Source organism: Chaetura pelagica, unplaced genomic scaffold, assembly GCF_000747805.2.
Source record: "Chaetura pelagica isolate M959 unplaced genomic scaffold, ChaPel_1.0 scaffold90, whole genome shotgun sequence".
Lineage (NCBI taxonomy): Eukaryota > Metazoa > Chordata > Aves > Apodiformes > Apodidae > Chaetura > Chaetura pelagica.
Window position 1 is genome coordinate 16,818,948 of NW_009953496.1, and position 17,857 is coordinate 16,836,804.

Below are 17,857 nucleotides of genomic sequence, written 5' to 3' on the forward strand. Positions count from 1 at the left end.
AGGAATGCCACACATAAGAGACATGAATTGTTTGGAGTGTGCAGAGTGTGGTGGTGCCTGAGCTGAAGCTCCGTGTCTGGCTTTGGGCACTGCACCTCAGGAAAGATGTGGATCCATTGGAGAGAATCCAGGGGAGAATAACAAAATCAAAGGTCTACAAAATATGACCTGTGAGCGAAGACTGGAAAAACTGTGTTTGTTTAGTCTAGAGAAGAGAAGACTGAGGGGAGACATGATAACAGTCTTCAAATATTTAAAAGATTGTTGCAAATAGGAAGAGAATAAATTGTTCTCCACATCCCTTGGCACTAGGACAAGAAATATCGGGCTCATAATGCAGCAGAGGCAATTTAGGTTATATTGTTAAGAAAAGCTTTCTAACTGCAAGAGAAGGTAAGCATTGAACCAGATTGTGTGTGGAGGTGGAGAATTTCCATTTCTGAATTTTACTGGGATTCTCGGGCGCATGTCACATGTAGTATATGTAATTCCCATGGTGTCCCAAGGACACAAGGCTCAGAGTCATATATGCCACATTCATATACTGCTTTGGAGTGATGCATGGCACAGTGCTGCTTTACTGGTGTCTGGGCGAGGGAAATACCTCCCAATTATAATTGGTAATTATTTGCAGAATTTTGACATAAATTTGCAATTGCAGTTTGCAATCTTACCACTGCCTGGTAGTCACTTGAGTTTAATTCTCCTGAAATGAGACAAAAATAAGCATGGACAAGTTCTTGAGGTATTTCTGAAGCAAGGTTTAAATTTTTAAACCTGAAAAGTCCTTTGTTTGCTAAACTGCAATGTAAAGAGCTTTTTGAAATTTCGAAAAGTATTTGTTGGTTTCAAAACCAAATGCAAATATATTTAATTCAGAATCTTTTTGAAGTCATAAACAAATAGCTACAATAAAGTGACCACATCTTACAATCTTAGCAGAGTATTTTTAAGTGATGTGTATTGGAAACACAGCTCCGTGATTTAGAAGTCATACTCACCCTCAAAAGGGAAAAAGCTTATTGTTTTACACTCATTTGTTTTTTATTAATTTATAGTTGATAGTGTTGATATTACATAGTGTTTAAAAATAATTCTACCTCTGGAAAACAAGGAAATTAAACTAAAAATAAGTGAATTTGTTATCTTTTTCCTGCAAAAATCTGCTATGCCGGAAAAAATGGTTCAAACATCTTCCAGTATAATTTTGAATATCTGCCAAACAGTAGATTTATTTGCCAAACAATTTCGTAGAGTATTCCCACTGGGACTCAGTCTTTCAGAGAATAAATTGGTGAAATTAACTTTTCTTATCAGTCTATGGGATTTGAAAGAAGCAAGGTTTTCTGCCAACACACAGTGGAAAGAAACAATATCAGCTAAATTGTCTGGATTATTGTGTTCTTCCCTTCGCCCTCATCTTAGCCAGGAAACACTTACATGAAGGACTACACAGAGGAGGGGAAGAAACTGTATTTTGAAGAATTTTCCAGATAATACAGTCTTGACTGCATGCCATTTCTCCTTCTTTTACTTTCCTTTTTATTTTCAAGGCCAAACACTGAAGGTTTCTTTTTTCTGGACCAAATTTTCCACCCTCCCTCTGCTTCTGGCTTCCAGCTTAGTGCCCCATTCAATTTCTACGACACAAACATACACTGGGTTTGCCTGGACATGATCTCTGTGTGCGTGAGCTGGGGTGCTGAGGGATTCTTATCAAGTGTTCAGAAAGTACCTTCCCTCTTCTGTCTGTCTGAAGGCTTATGCTTCTCTAATCTGACAGAAAGGGAGCTTCTATTTTAGCCAAATGATATTGATAACCAGTGAGAAGGTGATGTTTCAATAAATACTCAGAAATAAGGATGCAATATTTGTAAATAATTTACATTAATGTTGCGAGTTGAGTTTTGCACTGAGAATTAAAAACATTGCTACCAGTAACAAACATATTTCATGCCAAAGAGTGGAATAAGGTTCTGGGTGCCATTGAGATAATAGGATGAACCAGTTGGGGACTACAAGAAAGCAAAGGAGGGTATTTTTAGAGGGCATGTAAGAAGAGGACAAGAGTTAATAGCTCAAAACTGGAAGAGGAGAGATTTAGGTTAGACGTTAGGAGGAAATTCTTCACTATTGGGGTGGTGAGACACTGGCACAGGCTGCCCATAGAAGCTGTGGAAGCCCCATCACTGGAAGTGTTCATGGCCAGGTTGGATGGGGCTCTGAGCAGCCTGGTCTAGTGGGATGTATCCCTGCCTATTCAGGGGGGTTGGAACTAGGTCCCTTCCAACCTAAAGCATTTAATGATTCTATGATAATTCTATGATTCGTGCATCCGTGTGATGTTCCATTAACTTAGATTAGATTCTGCAAAGCTGGGGGTTTATTTCTTTGTGAAACAGCTTGTTGAGTGAAGTTGTTTCCAGCTCTTAATACAGTTTTTTTACCGGAGAGCACCAACTGATTTAGCTAGTACAACATTTCAGTGTAATTTTTAAAGCTTTTTGTGAATACTATTTCAATTTTAGTAGTCTCATTGTGTTAAAAAAAAAGAACAACAAACTGCTAAAATACATTTTAAGAAATTGAACTAAAATTATGAGCTTTTAATTTAAGTATAAAATATATGTCATATATTGTTCCTACAAAAAGGGAGTTACTGCTTGGTTAGTTGCTTCTGTTCTACTACTAAACCAGAGGAAAAAAGAGAGCATTTCTTCTTTGTGCTGCAGAAGTACTGCATTGTTACCACAAACTTCCTTGATCCCTGTAGGGTCCTGCAAATTCTGCAAATTCCTCACTGCAGGATAACTGTTCTTCCAGAAGCCTGTATGCTGCAATACGTTCCTCTTTATCAGAAGCAGACTGATGCTCCACTTGTGTGGATGTGTGTGAGCTCTTGATCTTTACATGTACATGGGGTTCCACATATGTGTTTTGCTTTTACATTTTTACTAAATGACGGACTGTCTGAAAACACATATAGCCGTGCAAGTGTAATGGTTCCTAAGAGTGTTGTAGTTTTGAGTGCATTCTTCACAAGGTCTTTGTACAGAATTACAGGAAATGAAAATGTGAACATTACTTAGCCAGTATATTTATCCATCCGTAATATTCATTTAATATGAATATTAAAATCTTAGAGATTATTATTTCCCCAGCAACATTGCCCAACTGTATTCGATTAATATGCTATTTTCTGTGTCTCTTTTTGTTAAATTTTTACATAATCGAACCATGAAGTCTGTGTATTTTGGTTTTATAAATGTTATGGTTCTCCCTCATTTCATAGTTGTAGAGTGGTGGACTAGTCCATAAGACTTCAAGAGTCTAATCATTTTCCTTTTAGTGAAAATAATGAGAAATTTCTCATCAACTTCAAATTAAATAATACTTGGTCTTTGGACAGCTATAAACCATAAAAATAGACAAATTTGTCTCTTCAAACTTATGTCTTCAATTTTATCTTCTGCAGTTTGCAATTAATGAAATATATTTATTACTTTTGCAAGTAACAGTAACCAATATAATTACAGCTTTCCGTAAGTTCAGTAAATACTTAATTAAAAATAGGCTTTTCCAATAGGTGTTGGTAAGGTTTCAAATCCTGTATTAAAGGCTGAAATACTAATTATAAAATAAATAAGAACTTCATTTTTTTAGATTTATTTACCTCTGGTGAGTAATTCAAATTCAGAAAAAGGATTTACCATAATGTACAGATTGATCTTGTAATGCATGCTCAGATTTTCAGACATGGAATTATTAAAGACGGCTGCATTGTACATATTGCTGGACCTAGTACCTCACATTTTCAGTTCTAGCCTGCAAATACAAATTGTATTGATTGCAATAAATCATAACCACATTTAGTCTTTGTTAAATATTATTATTCTTATAGCATTTTAGATTGTAAGTTTGTTACTGTGCTATTTTCTGGACGTACACTGAAAATTGTGTGCTTTATATAGTTTCAATGCTGAAAAATTTCCAAATACATCCAGAAGAATTATTTTCTTGCATTTTATATTGTATGAATTCAGGAATCCATTCAGAAGATAATACTTCTGTGGGACTTGATGATTATCCCCTGAGCCTTATTAAAGGATTACAACCTTAGACTGTTAGTGGGTTTTGTGTTTGTTCCCGCACCCCACCCAGCAGGAGCTATTTTCATAAAGTTCTCAACAAAGCTACAGAGTTTTGGGGTTTTCATAGTACATGTTCTTTTGGCTTGTGGGGAGAGATAATAGTGGGTGAAACGTTTGGTAGGGTTTTTTTACAATGAAGAAAGGCTCTATTTCTTTGTCGTACAATCCCCCTAAGTTTTACTTCTGTCAAGAGTGATTTTTTTTTTCTTTTGCAAATTGAGTTTCAAACAAACATGTAAATTAATGGTACATTTATGAGAAATGAGTGCATATAAGAGGCATCTTTCTGCCGTTCATCTAGCTAGTGAAAGAATGAACTTAACACTTAGGATATTACCAAAAAGAGTAAATAGATGATTTTAAAACATTTCATTTTTCTATCCATCTGCTAATGGATACAATTAGAGAGGAAAATTGGTGCTGGCTGTTATAGTGGGGACTGAGACAATTGTAACCGTAACTACCAACTGATACATACACAATTTGTGGAAATACTCACTTTTGGGGTCTGATGTTTTCCCAGGCTTAGTCCTTGTTGAGGAATTATTTATTTATTGTAGAAGCTTACACGAAATGTGTATGGTTTCAAAGGGCTGGGAGCACCCCTGGAGTGCTGCACAGGCTTTGATGTTGCAAAGGCAGCTGAGTCAATTCAGAGCTGGATTGTGCCCCCTCATCCCACCGCCAGACCCTGTGTGGCCAGCCAGCCTCCTTTGTAGCTACTGGCTAGTGGATTTTCTTTCAGAATAGGGGTCCAGAAAGAAAAGTTAAACTTTCAGACTGCTCTCTGAGCTCTGAATGTTAATGCTGTGATTTTTCCCTGTCTCTGAGACCTGTGCGTGCATCCAGTGTGCTTGAGCAAATCCAAGCACAGCCTGTCGGGAAGGCCATGGCAGTGGTGGTGATCTGGACAAAGGAAAACGTAAAGATGACGTTCCATGCTGAAGCTTTCCTTTGATGATACCGCTGAGATGTACTGTGCTCTTACCCTGTCCTGCTCTCAAATGCACTGGTGATAATACATGCAGCTGGAATCTTAAAAGCAGTTTAAGAAAATCTCTATAGCATGTCAGCTTTTCATTTTCCTGGGTTCCTTTAATATGCACTCAACACAGAGAATAAAACATGCTGCTATTGGACATCAGGCAAGGAGGGTGCTCAGAATTTGAATTTCCTGATTTGATGGTTAGGCATGTGCAGATTTGCTTCAAATATTAATTTAATGCATCAGTTCTTTCTATAGGAAGATGTATCATACAAATGAGTTTTCATTAGAATGGCAGCAAATAAGCCCTTTCAGGGGAAATGTTTGAGGAATTGAGAATGAAAGTAGCCTGTTAAATCATATTACCTAAAATATGTGAAATAGCTGATTGCAACTATTTAAATTTTGTGTCTTCTATCTAACACACCCCCTATTGCATTTTTAAGATAAAAACTTCTCAATCCTAATGATTGTAATCTTTAAAATCTTAGATTCTAGCTTGACAAAAACAGTGTAGCTTCTGTCTTTTTTAGTTGAATCTGATTTATTTTAGATAAACCAGGACTAAAGTCTCTCGACAATTGTCTTTCTTCTATTAGCTGCATCTGATTTGTGCCAATAAACAATTTCAGAGAGCTCTGTCAGATCAACTAAGGTGTATTGCTTCTGTCATGAGGCTGTTCTGAGGTTGATGTGAAGAGATTGATGTTTCACTGTAGTGCATTCTTTAATTTGTTGATCTTATTACAAGCAGTTGTGTGGTTTCACAACTGCACAGTTTTTTAATTCATTAAAACAAATATTTGCAAAACGAGTAATATCAAAATCATGACACTGCTCTGTACATGAGAGATTGCAAAGTGCTTTATGCTCTTGAGTTAGTCCCATTTTAAGACCCTGATCATGGCAACAACTAAAAGAGTAAAATACGGCAAATTCTTTGTATAGTATACTCAGAAGTTTTTGATGTCTGAAAAAGTAAAGGTCATATTTATATGCTATAATTCTTTTTTTTTTCCTGAAATATGGAAGATAAGTTTTACTTTGAGTGAAAATGCAACAAGTTGGTTATTAATTTCCTTGTCTCCTCAAATACAGATCTGCAGACTTCAGCGTCACCTATCAACAGGAAAATACCAGCAGAATCTTTTTTCAAACCAGCCTGTGATGTTTGTATCCCCAACCAGTCAGCCACCCTGCAAGAAGCTAACTGAACTTATCCAACTGTCAGGAGGGAAAATATGTAAAACCTTACGTCAGGCAAAAATCTGTATAGGAAAACAACCAGGAAAGAAGTACCAGGAAATAAAATGTTTATCAGAAAAATGGATATTAGGTAAGAAAGAAACTAAATTTCAACGCATATAAAATATTGTGGATTATGTATTCCAAAACTGACTGGAAATTGTTCATTAATCTGAGGTTATGGAAGGAAGATAATAGAACAGACTGCTACAGTTAGGCTTTCAGGAAGATTATCTCCATGGTGAGGACTTTCTCTAACTACTAAGACTGTTTTATGATTATCCTGGTACTCAACATTGTAATTTTACCAAGAACAAATTTTATCCAAAGGTTTTTTAATTTATCTTTTGTATGATTGTTTTATTTAGAACAAACTAAATAATGGGGGAACTCTGATAGAATAACTGCTTTCTAAAGTGGCATGAATTTTAATTCTAGGTGTAGTAAGAAATATTTTTAACTAGTATAAACTGCCACAGCACTACTGAAATACAGTAACTGGCACCCCCTGATAAGCTGTCCTGAGTTATATGTAGTGCATCTGAAAAACTATTTTCTTCAATCTCTATTTCACTTGCAAAAAAAATATTTTTTAAATCTGCTGTTAAGTTTCTAAGTGTTATTAGTCATTGTTTTGCTATTATGGACACCACAGTTCTGATGGCTATCTGTTTGCAGGGAATCAGCTGTAAAATTGAAACATCCTCACCTCAAAGAAAAGCTTTTGGATAACCCTTTGTAGGATTCACAGCTTTCAGTCTGACACTCGCTCTTTTTCAGACAAGAGTATTTTTCAAAAAGGGACTTTTTGCATACTAGAAAAAATAAGATTAAATTTTCATCATACACAATGTCAAACTCCTCTAGATAAGTGCCTCACTCAGACTCTAGCAATAAATGTACTACATGAATTCATGTTATCTGAGACCAGACAAGCAAATTTTAATCTCTTGACTGTTAGTTAATGCTATCAGATCATAATGATGTAAAAGCTGAAAGAAAATGCCACTAAAGAAGAAAGGAGAAGTGAGGCATAAGGGAAAAATACAACTCGAAATGCAAATGTTATTTGCCATTTTCTTAAAGTATAAGATAAAATTGTGAAGATTTAAGAGAGAGACACAAGAAGAAATAATTGTTTATTGTGCCTTTCCCTGGCTTCAGTGAAGACTTAAAAGAGCAAGTGTGGCAAAAAAAGTGACCAGATGAGGAAACCAGACATTTGTGCAAGTCTAAAAATATAAACACAAAAGCTTCACATAGCTGTACTGCACTCATGAATTCTAGATGAAAAAAAGGTAATGATCAAAAAAGGCCTGAAACTCATTTTGCATGGCTCACTATTTTACTGGTCTCATGGAGTTCTGCCTCACCCCAGGTCCAGCACCTCACAAGCTACTTGCAGCTGGACAGGCCACACTCAGCTGAAGGAATTGTGTATCTGGCAATAAGAAAGAGTATTCTGAATTCTCTGTGCCCTTTACAAATGTCTTAGTTCTCTTTTGCAGTCTGATGATGTCTTTCCTAATTATTATGTCCCACTCATAAGGCAAAATGGATTTTAAATTATGAATCATCAAAACTCAGATAAAATAAGTATTTCTATATTACAATTTAATTAACTGTGTATGTAGTAGTATGAACAGTGTCACTTATAAATTGCCATCTTAATCAAATAAATCAAATCAGATCTGAGGCTTTGTCTAATCTTTGACATTTTACTGTTTCAACCCAGCTGGTTTGTGGCTGTCTGCTTTCTGCTGTTACTGCCAGCTGCCAATGAATTCATTCAAGGTTGACCACAATAAAAAGCACATGGGTAGATAATGCAGCACCTTTTTTAAACTGAAGTAAATAGTAAGTGCTTGTGGTATTGTCATTTGACTGTTTGTGTTTATCTTTTCTCTCTGTGTTCTCAGCTCCACCAAACTGTTTCATAGCAGCAACTGCACTGAAGTACATTGTTGCCTTATGGTATGTTTCTTGTGCATCTTATCTAAAATAATCCTGGTTTTTATTTCTTTTAGATTCAATCAGTCAGCATACAATATGTCCCATGGAAGACTACATTTTTCAGCTGTGAGCTAACTCAAGAGCTTCCATATGGTTGTAAGGAAGCAAGCGTAGTTTGGATTCAACAAAACCCTAAGCTGTGAAAAAAATTTCTAAGAAAGCACAGTAACATATTTATAAATACAGGGGAACGTTTTGCACATTTTTTATTATTTGTGTAAGTGTTCATCTCTTGAAACCATTAGGTTTTTTTAATAAAGTACTTCCCTAATAAAAATCATCTTGCTTTTATTTATTTGTTGAAGACCTTTGGACCTAAAAGTTGTATGAATCATTACTCACCGGGAGGAAGTGGAAAGACACTTTCTAATCTCTGAGCGAAGCTGATCATGTTACAATACAATTAAAAGATGTGCATTCTGTGTGGGTGAGCCTGCCTGAGCTAGATCAGCTGTGTTCAGCAGAGGCTGTGCTACCAATGCAGATGCATGGATCCTGCAGGCTCCTCCAGTCCAGGTGCCTCTGCAGACAGCTGAGGCCCCATATTGCCACATCTTCATGACCATTGCCACATTGCTTCATGACCATACTGACACATTGCTTCATGACCATATCCATTGTGTCTTTGGATAAAGATAAGGTTGCCCATCATGCTCAGCTCACACCTTCTCATGTAAACTTGCACTTCTACATTGAGTTTTTCAACAGTAATTGAAACTCAGTAATTATGTTGAGATGCATCATTAAGGTATTACTTTATTTCAATGCCTTTAACTGAATGTCAAACTGTGTCTACCTTATATCTAGGCTGAAACCATACACAGTTCTTGAGCCTGAGCCAAATGAATTAAGACAACACATCATTCAAGTGCTAAAATCTGTTGAAAATGAGACATATCGTTAAATCCTTTAGGTAGGCTTGAAAAATGTATGCAAATGTTTTAAATGTTAAACTTCTCTCCAATCTGTGGTTTTGCTCTTGGCAGCTACAAAGTAAGTGTAAGTGTAACACTTGTTTATCTAGCCATGTACAACCTCCTTCAAATATTTGCAAGGTCCATCTACATGATATATCATAATCATAGAGAGTGATGTATTATCAAGTAACTTAATGGCAGCATGTAACTCATACCTTCCAAACTCAGTGCTCCCCTCAAAGTACTGTCAGTGTGAGACAACAGAAGCCCTGTACTAAAAATAATTATTTCAGTTTATTACTGTGGAACAATCAAGGTACCATGGTTTATAAATGTTGCCATTCTATTGCATTGTTTTAGCTTCTTGGGCTTTTTAAGGGACAATATCTGTAAACTTGAGGATTACACAAATTTTTTCTTCAAAACAAGTTCAGCAGTATCTGCGTGGCAGGCATTTTCAGGCACAAATGGCATTTTTACATGGTGCTCTCTAAAAGGTTATATTTCTTAATTACAAGTTATGATGATTTTGTGGCAAATTAAACTGACTTTATTTTCAGAAATACTGAGCACCTGTAACTCAAAAGTTTAAGATCTTGTTTTCAAGTATCTAAGTGCTAGATAGCTGGTTTTAGAATATAAACTACAAAACATAATCTACTGAGGTCTTTTCCTTGCTTAGTTGTCTGGCATGCCCATTTTTAACAGCATTTAGCTAGGAAAAACAAGTTTGATACAAAAATTGGTAATCAAGTCTCTCTAGAAATTGTATTGTTTATAATCAAAACTATTTACTTACGTACTGCAGAGCACTGGTAAAATGGTATCACTCTTCACCCTTGACCTTATGAGCTCCTTTAAGAAACTAGATGCCAAGTACTATAGACTAAAATATAAATACTTCAATAGGTTGTGACATGTGAACATATGGTTCCCAGTAAATAACAGAATAATTTGTTTGAATTATATTGCTTAACTTTGAATATTACAACCTCCTAGTTTATTTTGTAGGCATTTCCTAAGTCTACTACCCATAAAAATCTGTCACTATTAATTTATATAATAGAACATTCCAAATCAGCTTTCTCATAAATCTTCTTAAGATTAATCTCAGCTATTTAAATTGTAAATTCTTGGATCAACTTGTTGGTCTTTATCAGTCACACGTGTAATGGACTTGACAATGAAAAGTCTAATACGCTTTGTTCTAAATTAAAAATGTTTTAGTCAATCTGCCAATTTAGATGATGCCATCTTAAATTATACGGTTTGATAGAAATCCCTGTCTCCTGGCTGGTTTTGCAAACTTCGTAGCACACAGGTAAATATAGCCAGCAGGAAATTGAAAGACTAGGTTTTTTTGATGTAGCAAACACAGGAGACGTTAGAATTAAATCCAAAGACCAGCATGTTGTACAGGCAGTAACAATTAGATACTGCTTCATGTTCAGAGTCTGGAGTCTTTTGCACAAACAGTTTCTGACTGACATACCTTAGTGTGCGTTCCCAACCACTTCAGCATGGAAAGGAAGGTGAGTTTCTAGCCAAGGCCTCAACAGGGAAAAGTACCAAGTCCGGTCTTCTTCTCAGTAAACCAACATGGGAGAAAGAATGCTGAAAACTTGTCAAATTAGTCATTTGTTGGGAGAAATCCACCAACCAAAAAAAATTTTACTTGATACCAAGGCCCTAAGGACAGTAGCACACAGAAGAAAAGGCAGAACACCCAACAACATGAAGTATCAGTGATTCATGGGTAGTTCCAAGTTGATCAATGCTAAGATCTTTGTAACCTGCAGTGCTTAATGGACACCACCATAGTACAGCACAGTCACATGCTTTCTTCTCTACAAAATGGTACTATGCTCAACTCACCAGGAACACACTTTTTTATTATTTTCCCTTTCTTTCTCTGTATCATTTTTTCGTGGAGGAGAGGTTGTTTTACCCTTACCCGTTATCTCCTGCATGAATATTTTTGTCATTCATTTGTGAAAATGATGTAGCTTAGCTGATGTCCCACCTTCTCAGAGTGCTCCTGCACTCCTGCTAAAGACTGTCTAACAAAACCACATTAGCATGATTAAAGATCTTACTAAGTTAGCTTAATTTGACTAGGAATCTGATTAAACCAAAATAAATTGAAAAGCTAAAATAGATATTATTTCTTCCTGAGATTCTCATTAGTTGATCTAATTTTTAAAACCAGTTACAGCACATGTCCTGTTTTAACTTATTTTACTTGCATTGGTCGTATAGTTGATATCACTTGGATGCACAGACCTAAGATATCCATCCCCTCCTTCATCCTCCAGAGAGAAGAGCTTTTACCACACTTTGCATAATTTACTGGGGACTTGCATAGGCAAATCCAGAAATACTGAGGACAAACACAGGCATGACCTTGAAGAATGTATTGCTTAAAATGCGTCAGAATGGCAGCAAAATTAGTATCCTCTTCAAACAGCATATCCTTAAAAAGAAATCAGGATCTAAACCAATTTATTCATAGTTAGTGACTAAATGTGAAGTTGGCTAAGAAAGTGCTTGAAAGCAAGATTGCCAGAAATTCGTAAAGTGGGTGGAGTATACATCTCTTTTTTCCACTTTCTCTTCTTTGTAATCAGTTTTAGATTGCAACTGCATTAGGGCTGTGTGTATCTAGTAAGTAAAAAATATTCAGTGATCCTACAGTATGAGCCACCTGGTATTGACTTACTGATCTACAGATTTGTTGAGATGTTTTTATGTTTCTGGTTATTTTCCTGACTCAAGTATTGCCAACTTTTTGGAGATTGTTATTTTTTAAATAAAAATAACTAGTAAAAACTACCGCATCAGTGCAATAAACTTTTGTTATCTTAATTAATCTGTATAGAATGTAATTTAGGCACAACTGCATTATGTCATGGAGTGTTATCAGCACATTCAGCTCTAGGAAGCTGGTAGCACAGACATGCATGTTTTGGTGAAACCTATCACCACCTCAGGGACTATAAAGCAAAGGTGCTCCTCCAAAGCAACACAAAAGCCTGGAAAAAAGAATATTTGCTCAGACTGAAAACTGGAAAGCATGAAAAAGTCTGTGTCTGTGCCAGCAATCTGGCTTCTTTAATGATAGATCTCATAACAAAAAGGCAAATGGCTGTACTCCTGTTGCATTAAGCAGAATTGTATTTCTGATCTCCTTTTATTGCTGTATTTCAGAATGAGCTCTTTGCATGGTATGACCAAACAGTGGGTCCTGAAAGAGCATCACCTTTACTACAGCATCATGCAGCAGTTGACAATACGGTGGTTTAAAGCTGCCAATAGAAAACAACTAACAGCTGGTATTGAGGTTAGCAGCACAGGTGTCTGCTGAGGGCTTTTGCTGGGAGCTGGCAAAGCAGAGTTTTCTTTCTGTTGATAAAAATGTGAAACAACCCTCTAAGCACTTGGGAGCTGCCCAAATTCCTGTGCCGGGCTGAGGTGTTGATAAGTAACAGCTAGATGTAATGTAGGACTGCAAGTTCCTTGGAACTGTTGGAGTCAGCATCCTTCAGAAGGTAATTTGTGGTGCAGTGCTGGAGCCACAGCCCTCCCAGCCTGCCAGCATGCCCATACCTCCCTCCCTCTGGGAATCCTGAGGTTGTGCTAGCTGAGCCTTCCTACAACTTCTTCCATGCCAGCTTGTGTCGTTTGCCTGGTAGCTTCTGTTACCTGGAAAACAACTGAACTATCACTAGAGACAGAACTGCACTGAGGTGTTTATTTTCCCAGTAGGTTTATCAATGCCTAGATTGTCCTTCATGTTGTTCTTAGCCAGCTTAAAAAAAAATAATTAAAAAATTGCATGTGAAGTTGTGAAAGGATTGGTACTGCCAGTCCAGGTGGGTTTGGGGTTTGTTTTTTCCACCTTCATGACATTATAGAACTATAAAGTTAGGGCTTTTAAGAGAGAGAAAAAGAGGTCTTTAGGAAGGAGTGTGCAGAGGGATGTGGTTTCACAATATTATTGCTGTGATGTGATCTTTTAATAACAGGTAAAGCAGCTGAAGCTGAAACTTGGAAATTCTTATCTACGTGATTACTTTCTGCAGCACATAGGTCTCTCTTAAGATTCTGTTTTTCAAACCTTTGGATAATTAAGGAAATATACTTTAAAATTCACAGGAGGGAATAGCTTTACAAATGAGAACTGTTACAGAGATGTTCTAATGTCTAAATTAAAATGCAGGATATTTACACACAAAAATCAAAGGAATGCAGCATGGAGTATGGTGTAAAGATGAAATAGCCTTGTAAAAGATGGAAACGCTTCCTTGATAAGGATATCACAGACCTTACCATTAGGCAGGGACATATTGTCTGCAAAGCAATAGAAATGAGCAAATCCTTTCACTCCAATCAAGAAGGAAAACTTTTGTATTATACAATGACTGGGCATCATCTTTTCCTCCTTCATATTCTTCAAAAATAACTATTTCTTGTATAGTGCTGACAGATTCCTTAGACTTGTGTCAATCAAGTTCATAAAACACTGTCTGTCTGTTTTAACAGAACTTCAAGGTGTATTCCTCTCTGCCACAACTACTGTCCAAGCCCAGAATCAGTTTCCCTCTGGACTGCTAACTTTCTCTCTGTCAACACTTGCAATATCAGTTCCTCTTGTCCACCAAACTCCTGTTCCTAAGATTATTTGTGCAGTTCTTTTCCATCTTCTCTCTTTTAGTCACTACTTGTTTCATTCTTTAAGTTAATCAAACAAAACCCTCCTTTCTCTTCTGAGTTCTCATCACTGCAGTCCCACATTCCCTATCAGATCTGATATGTACCTACTTTTTTATTCTCACTTTTGTTTCATAAAATGAATACCAGTGCTAAGCATTAAACCTTGGGAGGAGAGAACAGGATGGGATGGTTAACAACCATTTTCATGCTTCTCTTTTCTGCCTTCCCTTTTACAAGTTACTGTAGAAATCCATTGTGCAGTCTTTCATCCTCTCCATGTTCCACTTCAAAGCTCTTCACTTCTTTACCACTTGTAATAGACTGTAACTACCTTCTTCAGCTAGGCAGGTAGAAGGTTATACTCTGAGCTTCTGATGAGCCAACAACTGTATATTTGTAGTTGTATTTAGACAATGTTACTCTGTTCTGCCTATTCCAGCCCTCTGGTTCATCTGCCTCCTTCATGTGTTCCCAGAGGGATCTCTCCAGCACATGGATGTGTTTGTGAGTGGACAAGTGCCTAGGATCATGAGACTTTACCTTGCCATAAAAATGGAAGAAGAGTCCTAACAGAAGAGATTCCCATCATAGTTGTTGACTTAACTACAAGTATGGGCAGGGGTAAAGTAGAAGCACTTTCCAGATTTTTCGCTCTAGAGTGAAGCGTTTCAGCTCATTCAGTCACAAACCAGAAGTACAGTCAGGGGAAGTTTAGCCAAGTAACTATTCCCTGAGATATCTCGAGATAAGCCTAAAGCCAAGATGAACTCTATCTATGCAGTAGGAAGGTGGCATGACTATAAATGTTTTGTGCAGCACATGTGGGTAAAAATAAGCCAACAACCACAATTTGCATTATAGTCTTTAAATGTTAAGTTCAGCAAGCCCAGGGTTTTTTATTTTAACAGCTGTGAACAGGGTAAAGGTTTGAGTTCAAAAAATGAACAAATATGGACCTGTTCTGATTATAGCCTGATGTGTCAATTCATATGAAAATCAAGATACTTGGAAACAGTACTACAAGCTTGCAGATGCTTGACCTCTGTGAAGAGCCTGACTGGTCCCTCTGCCACTTTTAACGTGCACTTAAAGAAATCTGGTGCTCCTCCTTCTCCCTGCTGACAACTGAATATTTCTGAATAAGTTTAAATTCACACCCACTTGAAATGCTGACTTGGGAATACACTTTTTTGGACACATGCTTCATCATATTTCAGCTGTACACAAAGATAAGCATTTTAGAAGTTTGGAGGCAGAGCATTTCCTCCTACAGAAGAGAATTTATATTTTCCCTGACATTACCCAGGCAACACAGGCTTGAATAAAAAAATGACGCTAAAAGCAGAGTTCTCTAGTCTGGGAATCAACGCTGTTATTTTATTCCCAGCTACATTCAATATCCTACTTGACGAAGAGAAGAATGTCCTTCGTAAGTGCAGGGATGTTGAACATATTTTGATTACCCATATAAAGGCTACTAGAGGGCACGAAGATGAAAATAAAAGAATCTGGAGGTATAGAATGATCCAACCTGAAAGTGAATTTTTCCCTTACTTTATCCAGCCTTTTCTCCTTCTGTGCTTCCTTGTTTGCTCTCTTTTGTTAGTTTTTGTTTTGTTTTTGTTGGTTTTTTCCCCCATCTGTTATTAGTAGTGGTATTTCATGTCTATTATAAAAAAAGAGTTGTATGAGAGACTTATAGTCTCTAAACAGTATTCTCTGAACAGTATCATAGCCCCTCAGCTATAGAATCAAATCTCCTTTTCTGCTTTCCCATTTGAAATCTTTTGTATGCCCAGAACAGCAGTGGTGAGCCACACAGTAACTATGAAGCTATAGAAATCTCATGGCAGACAGGAGCTTGAATCTGCCCGGGATAACAAGGGATTTGTACCAAAGTCTTCAGTTCTCTGGATGCCTTCATGAGAGTTACTCCTATCACCTGCTTTGCTCTCTCATCTGCAGTTTAGAGCATGTAAGTTAGAAGCCTAGATGAGCATGAAGACAGCAGAAACAGGAAGAATCCTAATAAAGGTCGACTGAATATTCAACTGAAGTTTTCCAGGAGATTACATCATTAATAAAGAGAGCTGTGTATCTCTGAAAGCTTCATTTCATACCTAAGTCAGAAGGTACAAGTAACCCAAAAGGTGTCTGCCCACTGAATGCAAGGTTCTTTACTTCCTGCCAGACTAGCAGCATCTCCCTTTGCATTTCCAAACATGCAGGTATGCAGTTCTGATCTCCCTGCATCTACACAAATACATGTTTAAAAGGCTTAGAGAGGGGCTGCAACGTCAAACGTACAAAGTGGTCTCCGTATGAGAAGTGATTGCATTGACTGGGATTCTCCTATCTGGAAGAGAGATGGCTGAGAGGCCAATGTTGCTCTTCACACAAAATATAATCAAGCTATGGAACTTAGTGGATGTTAAAAGTTTATATAGATTTAAAAAAAACTGGTCACATTCAAATCAAAATAATCTGGCTCAGGAAACTCCTGAGCTAGAAATTGTTGGGGGCTGGATAACTCTGATGAACAGCATGGTGGCTCCCTTGATCTTGATGGGACTAATTCCACATGATTTTCTGGCTCTTTTGCTGCTAGACAGCAGTTAGACCAGCTATTATGACAAAAGTAGTTGCAAGTAATGAGTATGATGAACTACAATTTGTTTGCAACAACATCCTTCCTGATGATGAGCCATTACATCTGGTCAGGGCAGCAGATAAGATGTGTGATGCATCAGTGGCTACAACATAATTCAAGGAAGCTAATGACAGCTAATTCTGCTATGGCTTCATTTGTGACTGTCACCCTGAAATAGCATGGGCTGAATCTTATTAATACCATACTACGTAACCATCATCTTTCCAACCCTGGAGGTGGAAGGCAGCATCCAAATAATCTGTACAATCCGTATTTGTGGTCCCATCATTACTGCACCAAATCAGAGGTACCTCCCCTTATTTTAAGTTTTTCCTACACTGCTGAAAGCCCAGGCCTTCCCACACCACCAGCAGCACAAACCTGTGCTTCTTCAAACCTGCATGGACAAGAGACTATGCAGTGGGTATGCAACCATGGGAAATGCCTGGTGAAGTAGTCAGCTCTGCCCTGTCTGTGTTCTGACACACATGCCATGAGCTGTTCCTTGTGGTGTGCACTGAGTAGGGAAGCTTGCTCACTTACAAGGACTCTCAAGACAGTGACCAACCGTCTCTGTGGCCATAGTCAGAGAAGAGTTCTGTGCTGCTGCTGCAACTACAGCTGTCCCAGCAAAAGCTGAAAATGGCATCTTGCTGTCACCACGCCCAGCTGCAAACCACAGCCTGGCCCAGCAGTGACGTGCCATAGCACCTGCTGCAGTGCTGCTCCTTGTGCTGGCTGGTTTGAGAAACATCTTTCCACAGGAGCTGCCCAACTTACCCATAGTGTAAACCATTTCACAGCACAGGGGCTGGGCTGGGCACTGTGCAGTCCTGCAGCACAACCAAGAACATCTGGCTGAGAAATCACTGGCAGGTGTTTTTTTAATGTGTTGCTGTTCACTGGCAGCATATTCCTTATAGCTGAGCCCCTACTGCCAAGTGCTCAGATTCAGTGCTACAGGTCATGATATCACACCCCTAATGAATCAGCTTTGGAAAGAATTCTTGTCTTGTCTACATTGCTTCTGAGTTATTTACACATTCCTAGTAATGGCTAGGAATCAGTCAGTACTTAAAGTAATGACACCTTTTTCTTCTTCTTTCTTTTTTTTTTTTTTTTTCTCTTTTTCCCCACAGCCATTTACTTAGCCGCTACTGGGAGCTACTGAATAATACTACTC

General features: G+C 37.6%; 1 protein-coding gene across 1 annotated transcript in view; it reads left to right on the forward strand.

The window, feature by feature from the left end:
- MCPH1 (microcephalin 1) overlaps positions 1–8,464 on the forward strand; it is a 254,382-nt gene extending 245,918 nt beyond the window's left edge. Inside the window, exons 14-15 of the mRNA XM_009999262.1 lie at positions 6,235–6,472; positions 8,409–8,464. Of these exons, the coding sequence (XP_009997564.1) occupies positions 6,235–6,472; positions 8,409–8,464 (294 nt within the window). The remainder of the gene's footprint in view (positions 1–6,234; positions 6,473–8,408) is intronic.
- The last annotated feature ends 9,393 nt before the right edge of the window (positions 8,465–17,857 follow it).